The sequence below is a fragment of the Palaemon carinicauda genome, chromosome 43, assembly GCF_036898095.1.
Source record: "Palaemon carinicauda isolate YSFRI2023 chromosome 43, ASM3689809v2, whole genome shotgun sequence".
Lineage (NCBI taxonomy): Eukaryota > Metazoa > Arthropoda > Malacostraca > Decapoda > Palaemonidae > Palaemon > Palaemon carinicauda.
Window position 1 is genome coordinate 35,118,048 of NC_090767.1, and position 22,956 is coordinate 35,141,003.

Below are 22,956 nucleotides of genomic sequence, written 5' to 3' on the forward strand. Positions count from 1 at the left end.
GCGCCGCGCTTCCCACAAGACTGTGGTGTTGCACCTGCCTCGCAGGATTCAATCCTCGGAAGGTGGATGCGAAGCTGTCCTATTATCGGTGGCGTTTTGAGAGCCGCCGATGAAGTCGAACGGTGTGAACTTAGACTGATGGAAATGCAGAGGGAAGCCGAAAGATTCAACGAACAGCTGAATTCGAATTGGCTCCTTCGAAAGCTTCTCCCCGAATTCCAACTTGGAGGAATTGAAGAAGAGGTCATTTCTATCGCCAGTTCAAACCACACAATTTACATCGGAGTAGCTCTTACAGTTTTCGTCATGGCTGGCAGGATCTTCTGGGCTGTGACCAGGAAGTCTGAGGAAAAAAGCAAAGAGGACGAAGAAGAGGAAATTGGAAAAGTGGAGCGAGCGGAAGATGACGAAGTCTGTAGTGATGAAACCGAAGAGGAAAGCACATTCGAAAATGAAGTTTCGGATGAATCTTCGGTGGAGGCTGCTGCAGATGAGGACATTTATCCTCAAGATGAGATTCCACAGACGGAGGAAGAGAAGGAAACTGATGAACTCGAAACAAGTGAAGAAATTGTTATGGAAAACTCTACTGAAAAAGAGCCGGTGCTGGAGAGCAAAAAAGAAGAATTCTTCAATAATGAAACGGAAGAAGAAGAAGCTTCTGTACGAGATGAGGATATTTCTCCCGAAGTTGAACAAATTACAGAGTTGGGAGAAGAGGAGAACATTATGGATGTTCCCACAGCAAGTGAAGAATCAGAAGTCCTTGCTGAAAGGAAAAAAACAGATGTTCCCACAGAAAGCGAAGATTCAGAAGTCCTTGCTGAAAGGGAAGAAACAGATATTCCCACAGAAAGCAAAGATTCCGAAGTTCTGGCTGAATGGGAAGAAACAGATGTTCCCACAAGAAGCGAAGATTCAGAAGTCCTTGCTGAAAGGGAAGGAACAGATGTTTCCACAGAAAGCAAAGAAAGAGACAATATTCAGCAAGCAGTTCGGGAACATTCACAGGAAACTTATGAATATTCAGAATACGGATTTAATGGAGACGCAGAAGAAAAAGAAGAAGACCAAGAGGATGAATATTACGAAGAAGAGTACTACGAAGAATATGACGAAGATTACTTCTATGAGGAATCTCTTTTAAGAGGTTCTGGCGTACACTGGGATTAAGCATCTACCTGGCTAAGATCTGAAATCCCAAGGCAAACAGAAGACAGTAGGACCAAAAAGAGCCTTGAAGGACCACCAGGGGAGATAGGATTCCCCTTAAATAGGCCCTAGGACATTAGTGCTCCAAAGGAACATGGATTCAGTGATGCTCCGCCTCACAGCCCTGGAAGGACGCCCGGCCTAACTGCCCAGCTTGAAGGCCACTTGGGACAGCCCAGAGGACAGGCCCTGCAGAGGGAAGAGACTTTGCTTTTTCTAGTATGCTATGTACCTTGATGGGGGTGTACAGGACCTTTGTCAAGTGTACAATGGTTGGATATCTGGATCTATTCTTTCGTATACCAACCATCGGGTGGTTCTGGGGGAATAATCTAGAAAACCGGCTCTGCAGAGGGGGACTAGCTCTATTTCTTCTAGTACGCAGTGGACTTGACCTCATGGGTTGGTCCAAGGCCCTTCAGCTGGGGAGGAGGGAGAGACGTCTTCTCCAGGGAGGTTTGTCTGCAGAGGTCAGCATCCGTCTCCAATTGGATGGTTTAAAAAAAAATAAATAAATAAAAAAAAAAAATTACAAAATAAAAATAGGATTCTCACTAAATACGCCCTGAGACGTTAGTGCCTCAAAGGAACATGGATCAGTGATGCTCTGCCTTACAGCCCTGGAAGGACGCCTGGCCTAACTGCCCAGCTTGAAGGCCACTTGGGGACAACCCAGAGGACAGGCCCTGCAGAGGGAAGAGACTTTGCTTTTTCTAGTATGCTATGTACCTTGATGGGGTGTACAGGACCTTTTTCAAGTGCACAGTGATCGGATATCTGGATCTATTCTTTTGGATAACAACCTTCGGGTGGTTCTGGGGAATAATCTAGAAGACCGGCTCTGCAGAGGAAACTAGCTCTGTTTCTTCTAGTACGCAGTGGACTTGTCCTCATGGGTTGGTCCAAGGCCCTACAGCTGGGGAGGAAGGAGAGACGTCTTCTCCAGGGAGGTTTGTCTGCGGAGGTCAGCATCCAATGTCTCCAATTGTATGGTTTAGAAAAAAAAATACAAAAAAGAGGTTAGGAGGGAGGGACGTGGGAACCAAGCCTGGAAACAGGCTGAACCCGCCTGATGAGCCCTTTGGTTGGTAGAGTCCTCGCAGGAATAGTTTCGGCTGAGTGGCAGGAGTTCGAATCTCTTCTCATTTAGAAGCTATTACCCTAAATGAATTCCAGTGGATGTACTGTATAGTCTCAAGGTAGAATTCGGTATTAAATGCCATTGTGGTTGATATTTACATTGATTAAAATGACTAGTGTTAGTGATGTGTGCGTGTATATATATATATATATATATATGTGTGTGTGTGTGTGTGTGTGTGTGTATATGTAAATTATATACATATATATATATATATATATATTTATTTCTATATTATATATATATGTAAATTATATACATATATATATTTATTTCTAAATTATATATTTATTTCTAAATTATATATATATATATATATATACACACACACATATATATATAGATATATATATATATATATATATATAAATATATATATATATATATATATATATTTATATATACTGTATATATATACTGTATATATACTGTAATGTATATATATATATATATATATATTTATATATACTGTATATATATACTGTATATATATATATATATATATATACATATATATATATATATATATAAATATTTATATATATATATATATATATATATAAATATATATATATATATATATATATGTATATATATATATATATATATACAGTATATATAAATATATATATATATATATATATACATACAGTATATATACAGTATATATATACAGTATATATAAATATATATATATATATATATATATTTATATATATATATATATATATCTATATATATATGTGTGTGTGTATATATATATATATATATATAATTTAGAAATAAATATATATATGTATATAATTTACATATATATATAATATAGAAATAAATATATATATATATATATAATATATATGTATATAATTTACATATACACACACACACACACATATATATATATATATATATATACATATATATATATATATATACACACACATCACTAACACTAGTCATTTTAATCAATGTAAATATCAACCACAATGGCATTTAATACCGAATTCTACCTTGAGACTATACAGTACATCCACTGGAATTCATTTAGGGTAATAGCTTCTAAATGAGAAGAGATTCGAACTCCTGCCACTCAGCCGAAACTATGCCTGCGAGGACTCTACCAACTGAGCTATCAAGAGAGATTTGATACTTAAGTTGGTAGAGTCCTCGCAGGCATGGTTTCAGCTGAGTGGCAGGAGTTCGAATCTCTGATCAGCCAGTAGCTATTACCGCAAATGAATTCTAGAGGACATACTGTATAGTCTCAAGGTAGAATTCGATATTAAATGCCATTGTAGTTGATATTTACACACACACACACACATACACACACACACACCATCTACTCCCTAGTTTGCAATTTGGTTTTCGTAAAGGCCTTGGAGCATGTGATGCCCTTCTTACAATCTCCAATGCTGTACAGAAATCCCTTGATTGTGGTCGGGAAGTTCGTATGATTGGCCTTGATTTTAGTGCTGCCTTTGACCGTGTTAATCATGAGGCCCTTGTTTTCAAACTGAAACAGTTGGGAGTGGGTGGGTTGTTTCTTAGCATTATTATTGATTTTTTAAGTAATAGATCTCAAAGAGTTGTTGTTGATGGGCACCATAGTGATTATAGGAATGTGATATCCGGTGTTCCACAGGGTAGTGTTCTTGGCCCATTACTTTTCATACTATATACACATGACATGTGGTTTGGCCTAGAAAACAAGCTTGTTGCATATGCAGATGATGCTACTCTCTTTGCAATCAATTCCATCCCCTGAATGTAGATCTTGGGTTGGTGAATCCCTTAATAGAGATTTAGCTAGAATTAGTGCATGGTGCAAATTATGGGGTATGAAGTTGAATCCTAACAAAACTTAAAGTATGATTGTAAGTAGGTCAAGGACGGTGGCTCCTCAACATCCGGATCTCATGATTGATAATGTTTCTTTAAATATGTATGACTCTTTCAAAATTTTAGGTGTGATTCTCGACAGTAAATTTACTTTTGAGAAACATATAAGGTCTCTGTCTTCTTCAATTGCACAAAAAATAGGCTTATTGAGAAAGTCTTTCAAGATTTTCGGTGATCAATCTATTCTGAAGAAGTGTTTTTAATTCTTTCATTCTACCTTGTTTTGAGTATTGTTCTCCTGTTTGGTCTTCAGCTGCTGATTCTCATCTTAATTTGTTGGACAGAAACTTACGGTCTATTAAATTTCTTATTCCTGATCTAGATATTAATCTCTGGCACCGTCGTTCAATTAGTTCATTATGCATGTTGCATAAGATTTTTCATAACTCTGACCATCCTTTACATTCAGATCTCCCTGGACAATTCTATCCTGTTCGTAATACTAGGCAGGCAGTTAATTCTAATAGCCAGGCCTTCTCCATCACGAGACTCAATACTACGCAGTACTCTAGAAGTTTTATTCCAGCTGTTACCAAGTTGTGGAATGATCTTCCTAATTGGGTGGTTGAATCAGTAGAACTTCAAAAGTTCAAAGTTGGAGCAAATGCTTTTTTGTTGACCAGGCGGACATGAGTCTTTTTTATAGTTTATTTATGACATATTTGTTTTTGATGTTGTTAATAGTTTATATATGACATGTCTGTTTTGACGTTGTTACTGTTTTTAGAATGATTTATTGTTAATTTGTTCTCTTCATTTATTTATTTCCTTATTTCCTTTCCTCACTGGGCTATTTTTCCCTGTTGGAGCCCCTGGGCTTATAGCATCTTGCTTTTCCAACTAGGGTTGTAGCTTGGATAGTAATAATAATAATAATTAATATATATATATATATATATATATATATAAGGATTATTCATATAACTCCTATATACCTCTGAATATCTGGATTCTCACTCTACCTCGGGATCAGAGACCCAGTGAGTAATCAGCTTTACGATAATAGCTTCTGGTCGGCCAGGGAATCGAACCTGGGCCCAAGAAACTGAGGTTGCAATCACAATGGAACCTCAGTTTCTTGGTCCTGGGTTCGATCCCCGGGCCTATCAGAAGCTATTATCGTAAAGTTGATTCGCCACTGGGTCTCTGATCCCGAGGTAGAGAGAGAATCCAGATATCAAGTTGTGTATATGGCTTATATGAATATATAAGAAAAACACATGAATATCCAATATTATCATATATATATATATATGCATGTGTATATATATATATATATATGCATGTGTGTATATATATATGCATGTATATATATATATATATATATGTATATATATATATATATATATGCATGTGTATATATATATATATATACTGTATATATATATATACATACATATATATATGTATATATATATATATATATACTGTATATATATACATATATATATATATATATATACTCAGTCACTCCTTCACTCCAAAATTAATTAACAAAATGAATAAATGAAAACTTTATGATTTATTGAATTGGAAACTTAAAATCTTCATTTGTTAACACTTGTTGATTAATTTAGGTGTTTCCAAATATTTTTGTTTCTTTAATTTTTCAACATCAATGTAGTTCTTGTCAATGAAGTCATCGTAATTAAATAAATTTCATACATTACAAATCTCCTAATGGTGCACTGCAGTATTAATCATTATTATTTTTATTATCATCATTATTATTATTATTATTATTATCATTATTATTATTATTATTATTATTATTAGAAAAATAAAGCAATATATTGCCCCTTAAATTACAGACGATTATAAGATTAATGGTAAAATTAAAATAAGTATAGAATGTATAACATTGGTGAAATAGAAATAAATACAGTGAAATATATATATATATATATATATATATAAATTCATATATATACATACATACATATATATATATATATATATATACATATGTATATTTATATTTAAGATTTAAGATTTAAATTGTCGCTTCCAAGTCGATTTAATTGACATGCAGTCATCTCCACAAGACCAACACAAGTGGATTATGGTGTACCAGTGCCTTCTGACCAAGTTTGTCACCCTGCGCCCACTCACATCAAAGAGATTAGCTGAGGTTGCTTTTCAGCTTTTGGATATCTTCTTATTGATTGGTGCTCCATGCATCCTACAATTAGATAATGGATCTGAATTCCCTGCCTAGGTGGTTCGAGAGATGAAGGATCTCTGCCCGTATCTTGTGCATGGCAAGCCCCTAGAGAGGCAAAGAGTCAGGGTTCAGTCGAACAAGCCAACTCAAACATCAAAGACATGCTGGCTGCTTGGCTCTCTGATAACAACACCCGAGATAGTTCTCTAGGCCTTCGTTTTGTTCAGAACCAGAAGAACTCGCCATGCCATTCAGGCATTAAGAGTAACCCCTATGCTACTTTGCTTGTAGAGAATCCAAAAGATGGACTCTCTTCCACTAGCTTGCTTCAGGAGGTCATTGACCGCTTAGAGACAGAAGATGATCTTGCAGCACTAGGAGCCCAGCCTCCTACTGATCTAACTGACTAGCCACTCGAGGCCTGTGAGCCAGTCATCATCACCACACAGCCGTCCTAGTCCCTTGATGAACCAGTCACCATCTTCACCGAGCCAACCCAGGTCCATTTAGTTCAGCAACGCATATTGCATCAAGACAACAAGAGATTTCCAAGAACTGCAAGAGGACCAGAAAGGGTCAAGTGTGCCAGGCAGAACATATGGTCAAATGTAGTAGGATCGATTTAAAAGCCGGGGAAATAGGGGGGCAATGTCACTGTGCCAGCTCCATATGTTGACAGGATCCAAGAAATCTTCTAGGAATCAACGCGGAAGGACATGAAAATAACTTATACACTATTGGGGTGAAGGCGGTGGTACCAAGGAATAAATTCACAAGGTCTAAATTCAACTTGTGCCCCAACGATTGTTGATGAAATCAACCAAGAACAGCAAGTATCTCTTCGTGAGGCACTGAAGAAAGACCCTTCTGTTTAATTGTACATTTAATGAAAGAAGAAACAATATATGGTTTTAAAAAATATGTTGTAACAGAATTGTTGCTACTAAAATACCCTAGAAATATACAATATACCTGCAAATATATACTATTTAACTTAAAATCCTGCCCTTGTAAATAAAAAAGTAAAACATTGCTACTAAAATGCCCTAAGCATATACAACATACGAGCAAATATACACTATTGACCTAAAATTCTTATGAACCAGGCATTTCACGAAATCCCTGGGCTATAAAACCAGTCATTTCACGCAATGGCTGTAAATTTTAGTCATTTCACGAAATCCCTGTGTGAATCAGTCACTTCACGAAATGCCCAAAGTATTTAGGCATTTCATAAAATGCCTGGTTACACAGTTTGCCTGTAACATATATATATATATATATATATATATATATATATATATATATATATATATATATATATATATATATATATATATATATATAAATATATATATATATACATATATATATATATATATATATATATATATATATATATATATATATATATATATATATATACATATATATATATATATACATATATATATATATATATATATATATATATATATATATATATATATATATATAAGATTTATATGATTTCTTAAGGAAGAAATAAAGCAACCAAAGATATTACCCAAATTAAGCAGATAAAGAATGAGGATGGAGTGGTAATGTGTAGCTCAAGTGATATAAAAATGAAGGTGGAAGCAATATTATGAAAGATTGCTAAATGAAGAAAATCTGACATCTATAATTGCAGATGGAAATACAAATTTAGAAATAGTAAGAGATTAGATACAGAAGAAATTAAGGAAAATGTAAAAAGGAAAATTTACGAGACCTGATGAGATCCCATTGGAAGTCCGGAAATGCTTGGGGGGAATTTTCAGTGGATATTCTGTGGGATCTGATGAAAAAGATAACCGAAAGGAAATGATGCCCCGAATGAAGAGGAATAGCTTTTTAATACCCATATTCAAACAAAAGGGGCATGTACAAAATCTTAATAATTATAGAGCAATCAAACTCCTCCCACTTACTATGAAGCTTTGGGAAAGGATTATAGAGCGTAGGATCAGGGAAGAGACCAAGGTTGTAGAAGAGCAGTTTGGATTTATGTCAAGCAGAAGCACGACAGATGCAATGTTTGCACTAAGGCGCTTGATGGAAAAATATAGAGAAGGCCGAAAGGAATTACTTATAATATTTATTGACTTAGAGAAGGCTTATGATAGAGTTCCATGTCAGGAGAATTGGAGATGTTTGAGAGAAGGGAACACCAGAGTAATATGTTAGACTGATTAGAGATATATATGAAGAAGTTGCACACAAATAAGAATGTGTGATGGTTTTACCGAGACGTTTGAAGTGGGAGTTGGGTTCCACCAGGGGTCGTCATTAAGCTACTATTTGTTTAATATAGTAATACATGCAATTACTGAAAGAGTAAGGGAACAGTCACCATGGATCATGCTTTTTGTAGATGAAATAGTTCTGTGTGATGAAACCAGAGAAGAATTGGAGGGGAGGCTGGAAAGAGAAATTGGAGAGCAGATGGATAAAGGTCAGTAGAACAAAAATAGAGTACATGTGTTGCAACCCGTATAAACCAATTAAATGATATACATTTGCGGGGTGAAATAGTAAAGAGGACAGAAAAATTCAAGTACCTAAGGTCATGTGTGGAGGAAGCAGCAGAACTCCAAACGGAGGTGAACAGTAGAATTCAAGCTGGATGGAATAGTTGGGAAAGAGTGTCGGGAGTGTTGTGTGATCGAAGGATAAACTGAAAGTTGAAGTAAAAGGTACATAAAACTGTAGTCAGACCTGCCATGGCATATGGTGCAGACACCTGGCCCATGAAAAAGATCTTTGAGAAGAAAATGAATGTTGCAGAGATGAGAATGTTAAGATGGATGGCTGGGATCACGAGACTGGATAAGGTTAGGAATGACTTGGTAAGGGGAACAACAAAGGTTACAGAGGTGTCAAAGAAAATCCACGAAAAGAGACTACACTGGTTTGGGCACGTAATGAGGAGAGACCAGGAGTATTTTGGGAGGAGGATGCTGGATATGGATGTTCCAGGTAGGAGGAGGAGGGGGAGACCAAAGAGAAGGTGGATAGATTGTGTAACAGCAGATATGGAGGAGAAAGATCTCACAATGGAGGACATCGGAAATAGAAGAACTTGGAAACGGCTCTCGATAAATAGCGACCCTACATAGCGGGAAAAGCTCTAGACGAAGAAGAAGAATATGTATATATATATATATATGCATGTATCTATCTATCTATCTATCTATCTATCTATCTATCTATCTATATATATATATATATATATATATATATATATTGAGTACTTATAATCACTTACATAATATGCCGGCCAACTATTTACTGGATGTCTTTTGTGAATGCAACTAAACTTTCTTTGGTCGGAACATGAGTATATACACAACCTGTTCCGGTCAAGAACCCCACACATATTCAAACCCCAATGGTGCAGGAAAATTCATGAATTGACAGGTTATCATTGAAAAGGGAGAGCGATAACAACAATACACAAAAATTTTGAAATATCGTTAGCATGTTTGTTACATAAGCGATAGATGGCTCCTCCCAAAAGACGACATACATGTGAAATAGGACACCTTGCCTTAAGAAGCGTGAGGTAGGCGGATCATCTGACAGGAGATATGATAGTTTTAGGTTATCTAGGGAGACCCAGTCTTCTTTGTCACGCATGTTGCGGAGGAATGCTTTCGGCGTACAGCGGGTCAGGGGGATAGATCTGTTAAGGGGGCATTAACTGTGGCTTAATAGAGCCATTGTACAGAAAACATATGTTCACGAGTGCTGATCAGTCGGTGTGTTGCTTGGCTGAGACTTTTAATTCTGGCAGCATGGAGAAAATTTTCCCAAAAACTTGTTTTACCTGCTGGAGATTTTCGGAAGAGGTTTCAGATGGAAGAATTCCGGCAAGGAAAACCAACAGGTTGCCATACACCTTTTCAGATATTGAGACATTCACGGTGTCTTTAGGAGTGCTTCTGAATACCAGGAGCATGAAGGGAAACTGGGTAAACCAGTCAGAGCGCTTGCAGCGGGACATCAACACTGCTTTAATTGTACGATGATAACGTTCAATCATACTGTTGAAATTAGAGTTGTATGCAGTGTTCTGAGGAAGAGTGATACCCAGAAGATTCGATAATGATGTCAACTATTGAGAGGTGAAAATGGTACATCTGTCAAAAGTAATATGTTGGCAAATACCAAATCTTGCTATCTATCTTGAGAGTAAGGCAGATATGCACGAGGATGACGTTGCATTTTCCATGTTAATGGCCTCATGACAACAATGCTTGTGATCCTTGTGATTCTTGCGAATGATGGAGGACCTTTTTTCCAAGAAAGGGTGGAAAGTTAGAGAAAGCACTTTGCATTTGGAGGTAAAGTAGCTAGGTGAAGAGAAAGAGAGGTGCATGTGGCACAGGAATAGTGAGAGCAGCAGTGATTGATAAGGCATTCATTGCATTACAGAAGACCATTTCTGGAAGAGGACTGCACATCAGGTCTCTTTGCTCTCCTTTGAAGGAGGCTAGAGCGTGTAAGAGGTGGCAATGGCTGGCAGGAAACGGTGATAATAGTTGATCATGCCTAAGAATTCTTGCAGTGTTTTGATGGTCAAGGTCGTGGGGAAGTTCTGAATGGCTGCTACTTCTCATGGAGGATGTGGACCCTTTCAGGAGGGATGTGGTATCTTAAGAGTGATACTTCGTTGGCGCCAAAGTGTACTTGGCGTGCAGTATTACAAGGCCATTCAGTTGCAGGTGGTCGAGCATGGCACATAGATGAAGGAAGTGTACCTCATTGGAGAAAGAGAACAAAAGCATGTCGTCAAAGTTACATTTACAGAAGGAAACTTCCCCTAGGATGCTGTCCATGAGACGATAAAAGATGCTCCCAGCATAAAAAAGCAACAAAAGGAGTAATTGAAATTCATTGTACCGAATGTGGTGGTGATGGCAGTCTTGGGGATGTCTTCTGGATTCATGGACACCTGATAATACCCCTTTAGTAGGTAGAACGTCGAGAAAACTTTTGATTTGTGCAACTATGAGGTTCCATCTTCGATGTATAAGAGTGTAGTGATCCTGTTCTGTCCGCGGGGGCTTGTATTCCCAACACGGACGTAGAGTGCCAACTTTTTTAAGGATTATGAGGAAGTTTGATGACAATAGAATGGAGGCCTTTTGGCAAAGGCCCATTTCTTGTCTTTCGACGAATATTTGTTTAGTCGTTGAGAAACAATACGGTGATAGACATATGAATATGGTGAAAACTGTGGCAACCGTCGCCTTTATATGGGGATAAACAGAGTATCATGCTGAAGCCATGGCTGTTTGACGAAATTCTTGAAGGAAAACATCCTGGTACAATGTGAGAGGTTCAGCTTATGTATCCATGTGTGTGCTGATGTGGAAATCTAGAACAGAGGGGCTGGGTGTGAGAGGTGTTGAAAAGGATGAATCCTCGTTGACTAAAAGTCAGTGAGCTTCGTCAACCAGGTAGTGGAAATGGGAGAGGAAGTACACACCGAGGATCGGCAACTTGATGTCAGCAATGAGACACTTTCAAGTATATTTGGCGGTACCAATCAATAATGTGAGGGTTTTATAACCGTACATAGGTATCGCAGCTCCGTTGGCAGCTACCAGGTGGATGTTTGCAGATTCAAACAGACTATATCATGTCCTGTACATTCAATACCCAATGAAAAACGCAGCAGCAGAAAACAAATGAACAATACTGGTTATTTCCCTGAGAAAAAAACAAAGCCTTATAGTCCCCAAGGTTATTAAGAGAGCTAAAAAAGTTTTGCTATGTTGGTGGCCGCTGATTTGAAGTCTTCATACATTACATGGTTTCCACTTCTTCACAGCCAATTGGAGATTTTAAGAAAGTGTAGCAAGGGATGGTCGCAAGAACATATTCAGCTTTAGTGTTTGACGGGGTTATGCCCTTTAAGCAAAACTGAACTCCAGCAAATGGGAACCAGGTTAAAGTTACCCAGGGGTGTCGTTAATAGTGGAGTTAGTGTCTGAGGACAGCATCATCGAGGAGTAAGGCATGGGAAGTAGTTTAACACTCCGGTGGTCAACAATGTGCCGACGAGCAGTTAGGTCATAACTGAGAGACTCGTGAATGCAACTGAACTTTATTTGGTTATTATTATTATCATTATTATTATTATTACTATCCAAGCTACAACCCTAGTTGGAAAAGCAAGATGCTATAAGCCCAGGGGTTCCAACAGGGAAAAATAGCCCAGTGAGGAAAGGAAATAAGGAAATAAATAAATGAAGAGAACAAATTAACAATAAATCATTCTAAAAACAGTAACAACGTCAAAACAGACATGTCATATATAAACTATTAACAACATCAAAAACAAATATGTCATAAATAAACTATAAAAGACTCATGTCCGCCTGGTCAACAAAAAAGCATTTGCTCCAACTTTGAACTTTTGAAGTTCTACTGATTCAACCACCTGATTAGGAAGATCATTCCACAACTTGGTAACAGCTGGAATAAAACTTCTAGAGTACTGCGTAGTATTGAGCCTCGTGATGGAGAAGGCCTGGCTATTAGAATTAACTGCCTGCCTGGTATTACGAACAGGATAGAATTGTCCAGGGAGATCTGAATGTAGAGGAGGGTCAGAGTTATGAAAAATCTTATGCAACATGCATAATGAACTAATTGAACGACGGTGCCAGAGATTAATGTCTAGATCAGGAATAAGAAATTTAATAGACTGTAAGTTTCTGTCCAACAAATTAAGATGAGAATCAGCAGCAGAAGACCAGACAGGAGAACAATACTCAAAACAAGGTAGAATGAAAGAATTAAAACACTTCTTCAGAATAGATTGATCACCGAAAATCTTGAAAGACTTTCTTAATAAGCCTATTTTTTGTGCAATTGAAGAAGACACAGACCTTATATGTTTCTCAAAAGTAAATTTGCTGTCGAGAATCACACCTAAAATTTTGAAAGAGTCATACATATTTAAAGAAACATTATCAATACTGAGATCCGGATGTTGAGGAGCCACCGTCCTTGACCTACTTACAATCATACTTTGAGTTTTGTTAGGATTCAACTTCATACCCCATAATTTGCACCATGCACTAATTCTAGCTAAATCTCTATTAAGGGATTCACCAACCCAAGATCTACATTCAGGGGATGGAATTGATGCAAAGAGAGTAGCATCATCTGCATATGCAACAAGCTTGTTTTCTAGGCCAAACCACATATCATTTGTATATAGTATGAAAAGTAATGGGCCAAGAACACTACCCTGTGGAACACCGGATATCACATTCCTATAATCACTATGGTGCCCATCAACAACAACTCTTTGAGATCTATTACCTATAAAATCAATAATAATGCTAAGAAACGACCCACCCACTCCCAACTGTTTCAGTTTGAAAACAAGGGCCTCAGGATTAACACGGTCAAAGGCAGCACTAAAATCAAGGCCAATCATACGAACTTCCCGACCACAATCAAGGGATTTCTGTACAGCATTGGAGATTGTAAGAAGGGCATCACATGCTCCAAGGCCTTTACGAAAACCAAATTGCAAACTAGGGAGTAGATGATTACCTTCAGCAAACCTATTAAGACGTTTTGCCAGAAGACTTTCAAAAACTTTAGATAATATGGGAGTTATGGAAATTGGGCGGTAATCAGTGGGACTTGAGCTACCACAAACACATTTATATAGAGGAGTAACATTACCAATTCTCCAACAAGTGCTAAAAGCTCCTCTTCTTGCTAACTTGCGCAAAATAACAGATAACTTTGGAGCTAAGAAATCTGCTGTCTTTATAAAAAACAAAGGAAAAATACCATTTGGGTCTACACCTCCATAAGCATCAAGGTCCATCAACAGAGCTTTAATCTCACGAGATCGAAAAGCTAAACTAGTTAGTTTAGCCTCAGGAAAACAGGAATGAGGAAGTTCAAGTTTTTCATTACTCTGTTTACTGTCAAAAACATCAGCCAAAAGGGTTGCCTTTTCCTTTGGACTGTGAGTGACTGAGCCATCTGGTTTAAGTAAAGAAGGAACTGTTGCATCTACACCAAAGAGTGCAGATTTAAGGGTAGACCACCATTTATGTTCCTGAGTTGTACCAGAAAGTGTTTCTTTTATGGTTAAATTGTACTCCTTTTCAGTTGAGGCTTAAACTCTCTGAGCAAAAGCTCGAAGCTGAGTATAGTTGTACCAGGTCAAATCTGATCTGCTACCCTTCCAAAGATGATAGGCCTCCTGTTTCTCCAAATAAGCACGTCTACAATCATCATTGAACCACGGTTTGTCCTTCACTCGGTAGAGCTTGATTATTCATATAACCTCTTCCAGTCAAGAAGGGCAGATTTGGGAGTGGGTGGGTCGTTTCTTAGCATAATTATTGAATGTTTAAGAAATAGATCGCAAATTGGTGTTGATGGGCACCATAGTGAGTATAGGAATGTGATATCTTGTAATCCTCAGTGTAGTGTTCTTGGTCCTTTATTTTTCATACTTTATACACATGACACGGGGTTTAGTCTAAAAAACAAGCTTTTTGCATATGAAGATGATGCTACACTGTTTTCAATGATTTCAACTCTTGAATGTAGATATCAGATTGCTGAATCCCTTAATAGAGATCTAGCTAAAATAAACGCATGATGCAAGTTATGGGGCATGAAGTTTAATACTAACAAAACTCAAAGTATGCCTGTAATTAGATAAAGGACAATGGCTCCTGAACATTCAGATCTCAGCATTGATAATGTTTCTTAAACTCTGTATGACTTATAAAATTTTAGGTGTCATTCACAACAGCAAATTTACCTTTCAGAAACACATTAGCTCTGTATCATCTTTGATTGCAAAAAAAAAAAAATTGGTTTTTGGGGTATTTTAATATTTTCACTTCTTACATTATATATTATTTAGAGTATTCTTCTCCTTCCTGGTCTTCATCTTCTGATTCTCATCTCAATTTGTTGGACAAAAACTTACGGTCTATCAAATTTCTTGTTCTTTTCTAGATATTGATCTCTGGCACCGTAGTTCAATTAGTTGGTTATGTATGTTTCATAATTTTTTTTTTCCAATTTCTGATTATCCTTTGCATTCAGATCTTTCCGGACAGATCCATCTTGTTCGTAATACTAGGCATGCAGTTAATTCTAACAGCCACTGCCTGAAAACTTTAAATCAATCAATCTAATAGCCATGCCTTCAAAATCACGAGGCTGAATACCAATAATATAGAAATTTTATTCTAGCTGTAACCAAGATTTGGTATGATCTTATTAATCGGGAAGGTGAATCGGTAGAACTTTAAAAGTTCAAACTTACAGCAAATGTTTTCATGCTGATCAGGCTGACATAAGTCTTTATATAGTTTACATATGACATATCTGTTTTGATGCTGTTATAGTTCATAAAATATTTTATTGTTAATTTTTTCTCAATCAAATAATATTTTCCTTATATGATTTCCTCACTCTGCTATTTTTCCCATTGAAGTCGTTGTGCTCATAGTATATTGCCTTTCGAAGTAGGGTTTTTTCTTAGGTGATAATAATAATAATAATAATAATAACAATAATAATAATAATAATAATAATAATAATAATAATAATAATAATAATAATAATAATAATAATAATAGTAATAATAATAATAATAATAATAATAATAATAATAATAATAATAATAATAATAATAATAATATATTAGGACATTTTTTTTAATATAAGCAATGCTATGACAATGTAAAGGATAAAATTGATTGTAATTCTGAAAGGTTCCCTGAAATTTAGTTTTGAAAGATGTAACTGATTTTCAAGTGGATTAACTAAAAAAGTAAAGAAAGGTCCTATCTATCATAGGTGAGCTGAAAACAAGTGCAATGAATGAAATAAGGATACGAAATTTATATAAGAAGAATTGTATGTTTAAAAGTGAATGTCCATCTAAAATATTAATAGGGGTAAGAATATATATATATATATATATATATATATATATATATATATATATATATATATATATATATATATATATATATATATATATATATATATATATATATATATATATATATATATATATATATATATATATATATATATATATATATATATATATATATATATATATATATATATATATATATATATATATATACATATATATATATAGATAAACAATACTATATTCTTACCCCTATTAATATTTTGGACGGAACAGAACTATGGAATATAGGGGATTATAAATTTTACCATAAACATTTCACACACTTCCATACAATGCAATGGTATTTTTTTTTCTTTTTTTTGTATATCTTGCTCTCTCCCCACACATATATAAGAAGCCGTTTAAGCTTGGCTTTTCATGTATTAGCTGTTAAAAAAAAAAAGTTTAGTTTCATTTCAAAAGCCTCTCTGATATAACCTAATAGCACAATCGCACAATATTTGATCAGAGAAAGAACAGCTCCCTCCCGCCTTTCCCCTTACTGCTGCACCACACTGTTTGGTGATTCCACCCCTGATTCATCTCTCTCTCGCTCTGACTAACTCATAGCAGTAGGGAGGAATTCGCTTGATTTCAGTGTAACAAGATTCAGTTTAACATAAGGGGCATAACTAATTATAGCACCAAAGCAGACTATATACTTGGGGCTATCACCAACGACACTTTTTGGGAAATCTACGATTTCCTTTGTGAACAAAGACCCACCTAAATATCTTACTACGCCCTAAAAACTTATATCCTGAAGCAGTACTCACCATTGCCAGCCACCGATATAACCAAGATTTTTAAGCTCTCGCTACAACATTTTGGGAACTAGTAGTCTTTGCTTGCCCTTGGGGAAATGACGATCTTGTTCGCTTTCAACCTGCTACAAATAGCTCTCATAGGGTGGTGAAACTAGTTTTTGCCCTTTGTGTATGACGCCTGCCCTAACCTGTATGTGTTGCCATCCCTAATGTCAACATTTTGACCATGAAGGTTCTGGTGACAAAAATCCACTCACTTATGGAAAACCAATTCACCATCTTCAATACCACAATCAATACCCTAAATAAGATGAAGAGGAAAACTATTCAACATCACCTGAAGTTGACATGAATGCAGTATGACAGAATGTGGTAGGACACAGACACACACTCCGCGATGTGCAGAAATGGTGACAAAGGCGCCCACCCCCAAAATGTTTAACCACTATTTCACACCACAACCAGTGACCTCTCCAGCCACCTTATGATGCACATCGACCTCAGATATGTTACTACCACTCCAAATTCTTAGTTGCTGTGTAAAAATTTGCAAACAGTGGTCAGTGACCTAAAGACTTTTAGGGAGACCAGGGCTTCTGGCAGTGGCCTCCCATCTCTGTACTCTTTTCTATTTACATGATGGAATTACAGCAAGCAACTTTTGGTAGACACTGGTGATTGCTGTTCTCTACAAGAGAAAACTTAGTCTGTCTAAGCCTACCAAAGTCTAAATAGTAGCTTCCAAATGATCTGTGATCTCCTCCCCGTGTTAAGAGGCCCTTATGTTATATTTTGTGAGTGCCAAATATAATTTAGAGTTTCTCTTTGCTGACGCCCCATTGCCAATCCTCGGTGTGAATTTCCTCACCCATTTCCACCTCTTGGATGAGGTTGCTCAACGACAGTTAGTCAACACAGACTATTACTCGTCAACACCTCTTTAACAAACAACCTCCAAAATTACTCTCCACATCAGCTCTCCCACGGATGCCTACGCCCACCTCCTCACATGAAACTCAGAAGTGTTCTGTCCTAAACTTCACAATATGCCCCCCATTCCCACTAAACAAAGTATTAATCACTATATCAAGATAGCAGGGACATCAGTGTTCGCCAGAGTCAAGTATCATATGCCGAATTGTTTTGCAATCACTAAAAAAATTTTTCCGAAATAAAAGATATGAAACTTTGCCAAAAGGTTTCAAGATCATGCTTATTATCCTTACATATCGTCCTGCAGAAAAAAAAACTCCCTGCACCTGTGTGGGGATTACTGGCAAATGAACAAGCAGACAGAATGGATTAACTGCCTCCAAACAAAACCTTGCCACAATTACCTCCTACTCACAACAAAGCGAAGTTTTTATCAATTGCCCATGAACCCATAAGACATTTTCCAAGACCGCCATCACCACCCACTTCAGTACATACAGCCACAACCATCCTGTTTTAGACTTAATAGTGATGGGGCTACTTTTCAACGCCTCATGAATGGTATCTTCGGCAACCTCCCCTTCAGAGTGTGTTACGAGGGCGACACACTTCTGTCTTCTTCCTTCAAAGAGGAATATCTCCTTCAGCTTCATGTCGTGCTCAACTGCCTACAATAGAACGGCTTTGCAGTGGGGTACGACAAGTTTACCTTTGGTGCCAACAAAGTATTGTTCTTAGGGTACCGCATCACTCCTGATGGAGTTCATCCCTTCCATGAGAAGGTACCAGCTGTTCAGAACATCCCCATAGCCTCAACCATCAAAGAAATGCAAGAATTTTTGTTCATGGTCAACCATTATTACTGGTTACTTACAGTCATCGTCGCTACTCTCGGTCACTCTATATCTTTCCGAAAGACAAAGGGTAGTCAAAGATTAATCCTGCCTTTTGGCCTTCTTTGGTAGGAAACCATCTAGTGTGGAGTCTGGATACTCCATATTTTACCAAGAATTAAGGGAAGTGTATGGGTTCCACCACTTCTTAGAAGGATGGCCGGTTGTCATTCGCACGGAAAACATGGCTCTGGTGCACTTCTTCACTCGAGGGTCTGACGATTGGTCCACTCTTCCACTTTCAATTCTCTCCAGCACGTATGAATGCAATTGCACCCTTCAACACGTCCCTGTGAAATTGAGTCTTGTTGCCTAAAGCCTGTCAAGAAATAAATTGCAGCTATTCATTGGGATTACTATGCAGAGTCATAATAAAAACGAAAAGATCCAATGTATCAAAAATGTAGTATATTCTACTTTTTCTTTTTTTACAAGATTTTTTTCAGAGGTTTTATTCAAGAAGACAAATGCAGTGACACCACATAAAGAATGAACACATTACAATAATGTCAACCTCTTTTTAGAAATATGACCAGGTTTTACTAAAACTAACAGCCGTCTATGTCACATTTTGCAAGTAACGGATGTGGGGGACGCTGGGGTGGTAATAGGTGTTTACTTGTATCTTCAACCCCGTAGGGTCATTACAGTGACTCAAGGATTAATGCATGCTCATTGGCTATAGTTTGCTAATCATATTAGCCAATACAGAAACATTAGAGAAGCATGTTCATACTGAATTGGGGCCGAAGTCAAAGTGAGAGTTGCTCTACTTGGCTAGTAAGTGGAGCGTACCCTCCACATGCCAAGAAATCTAATTACCTCGTTAAAATTTAAATAAACATTTGGGTTTGCCGAAAAAATACTTCCATTAAAGGAAGATGGTTTGTATTTTTGTAGAAACAATTCCTTGATAATAAATAGTGAACAATTTATACACAAAAATATAGAAGCCTAACACTATTGACAATAGATAACAATTTACACAAAAAGAAATACTATCTTAGCGTTTACATATGACCATTTGTTAATTGACCGAACAAGTGTCAGTAAACTTGAGATAGTTTTTAGTGCTCCAAAGAGCACCAACTCGTCAAACAAATCTACCACAACGCCGTTCAATCAGGAATTCCGCCACAGTTTTTAATGTATTTTAAATATCACTACATATACACTGGAATACCTTTTTATTAAGAGAAATAGGACATGGTATTCAAACAAGTAGTAGATATATTAATAAGAGCAGGACTGTAAAACACATAAAGTCAGATATTTCGATTCTCTGGTATATTGATATAAACAAGAGTGATCAATGATAACATGCAGATAGTATTATCTGTGTTTCAAAATGGTAGTGTCTTGCTGTAGACTTACCATCTTTCAGGTGTGGGAAAGCGATGTTGACAAAGAGTATAGAGGACAAATGTAAAATTTACTACCAAATATAGTGTTATAAAGCAATCTCTTGTTAATACTTTTATAAATGATAAGAATAAGACTTAAATAAGAATTCGATAGTGAGTACTAAAACTCACTGAAAAGAACATTATGAATCAGAATGACAGACTTTGCAGATATTAGGACTGATGTAATCTGTGAAGCAAAATGGGTATGATGTGTACCAAAATAATTCAAACAAGTAAATATGTAGTGGAACAGGAGAGTTGATTGCTTTGACATGACTGGATCACTGGGCAATTGTTTTAGAAAGTCCTTTTGCTAAAATTGGAAGACATTTTATGGCAGCAGGAACATGGCTGTTAACTATAATGGAAACTTCCTACTTAGCTGGTGAAGCCATTGTTGAAACACTCCCATACGCTTGATATTTTTAAGAAAATATTTTGTGTAGTCCAATGATATATCCCAACATCATCTTACCAACAAGGAAGTTTGCCAGCAAAATGTGCACGGATATTTTCTTCATCACATGTACAACAGGAAGTTCAAGAAAGAAATGAAAAAAAGATAACGAATAAGACTTAACCTAACGGAACTCATTGACCAAAGGGAAATATCCACATGGGACTGGGTACTGGATGAGGAGTGTTTCCCTAAAAAAGGAAAGAGATCACTTTTATTGTAATGGAATTGCATGGGTATTAGAAATAATCTCCCAAGAAGATTATATATATATATATATATATATATATATATATATATATATATATATATATATATATATATATATATATATATATATATATATATATATATATATTTTTTTTTTTTTCTAAAAGATACGCTTACTTAGCACAAACAGCTTGATTCGGTAGCTTCACATTACCTTGAATGATTAATTTTAAGAGGTCTCATCCTTCTCATGCTGGTCTGGTATAATAAGCGGTTACGTGGATCCACGATGACATTATCCAATCGAAATACTGTCGGCAAAATTATATATATCGCTCGCCTTCAACCTGACGCAGACGGCTCTCCTCGTGAGTTGAACCTACTTCGTGCCCTTTGGATACGCCGTTTACCCGGACCTATACGCCTCCACCCCTGACGAAGAGGATGCCTATTCAACGTCAACCGAAGCTGACATGAATGCCGTAGGACATACACGCCTACCCCGTGACGTGTCGAAGCGGCGACTAAGCCACCCACCACCCACCAATCGCTCGCGCCCCAACAAACGACTACTACAGCCACTTACTACCTCCCATCCGCCGCAGTTTTGCTACTGCCACTTCAGATTCGGGGCAACTGCGAAGAAATATGCCAAGGATTGTCAGTGACCAAAAAAACGTGTAAGTAGGCCATCGCTCGTGGCGGTGGCCTCCCATGTTTCTTTTCTTTTCTTTTTACATGATGCAGGAACGGGCGTGCGATTTTTGGTAGACACGGGTGCTTGTCGTTCTCTTTTGCCAAGGAAACTCTTCAAGACACGACGTAGTCTATCTACATCTGCCGACATCCGCTTGGTAGCTGCCAACGGATCTGCGATACCCAACTACGGTTACGAGAACCTCTCATTATCGTTTGGAAACGGTAAATTCAATTGGAAGTTTCTAGTTGCTGACGTCACATTACCAATCCTCGGTGCAGATATCCTCTCTCATTACCACCTTCTGGTCGATGTCGCCCACCGACGATCGGTCAACGAAGACTCGTACTTGTTGACACCTCTTCAACCCGCCCCTTCTAACCTCCCTCTCCACATCAGCGCACCCACGGATGCCTACACCCAACTCCTCACGTCGTACCCGGAAGTTTTCCATCCAGAACTTCGCCAAACGCCCACGGTTCCTGCCAAGCACGGTATTTATCACCATATCAAGACGACGGGACCCCCAGTCTTCGCTAAATTCAGACGTCTGGCACCGGAACGATTGGCAGCCAACAAACAGACGTTTGCTGAAATGGAGGAAATGGGCCTTTGCCAAAAGGCCTCCACCCCATGGTAGTCACCCTTACACATCGTTCTGAAGAAAGACGGCTCCCTCCATCCGTGTGGGGATTACAGCCGCCTGAACATGCAAACAGAACCGGATCACTACCCCCTCCCAAACATTGCCGACGTAACCTCCTACCTGCACAAAGGGAAGGTTTTCTCTACGCTCGACCTCCTGAAGGGATATTATCAGGTGCCTCTGAACCCAGAAGACATCCCCAAGACCGCCATCACCACTCCGTTTGGTACATACACCTTCAATTACTCCTGTCTTGGCCTTCGTAATGCTGGGGCCACGTTTCAATGTCTCATGGATGGCATCTTAGGGGACATCCCTTTTTGTGTATGTTATGTGGACGACATACTTGTGTTCTCCTCCTCAAAAGAGGAACACCTCCGTTACCTGCGCATCGTGCTCGACCGCCTGCAACAAAGAGACCTTGTAGTCCATCATGACAAGTGTACTTTGGCACCAACGAAGTATCGTTCTTAGGGCACCGCATCACTCCTGAAGGAGTCCATCCCCTCCCGGAGA

At 37.4% G+C, this 22,956-nt stretch overlaps 1 protein-coding gene across 1 annotated transcript; it reads left to right on the top strand.

Moving 5' to 3' along the window:
- The first annotated feature begins 66 nt into the window (after positions 1-66).
- Positions 67-1,173, top strand: LOC137633797 (processed variable antigen-like). Its single transcript, XM_068366042.1, has one exon. It carries the CDS (start codon positions 67-69, stop codon positions 1,171-1,173), a length of 1,107 nt encoding a protein of 368 aa, XP_068222143.1.
- The last annotated feature ends 21,783 nt before the right edge of the window (positions 1,174-22,956 follow it).

What these genes read in the sequence shown, in the direction of transcription:
- LOC137633797 (XM_068366042.1), top strand. Translation starts at nt 67, where the DNA reads ATGCGAAGCTGTCCTATTATCGGTGGCGTTTTGAGAGCCGCCGATGAA.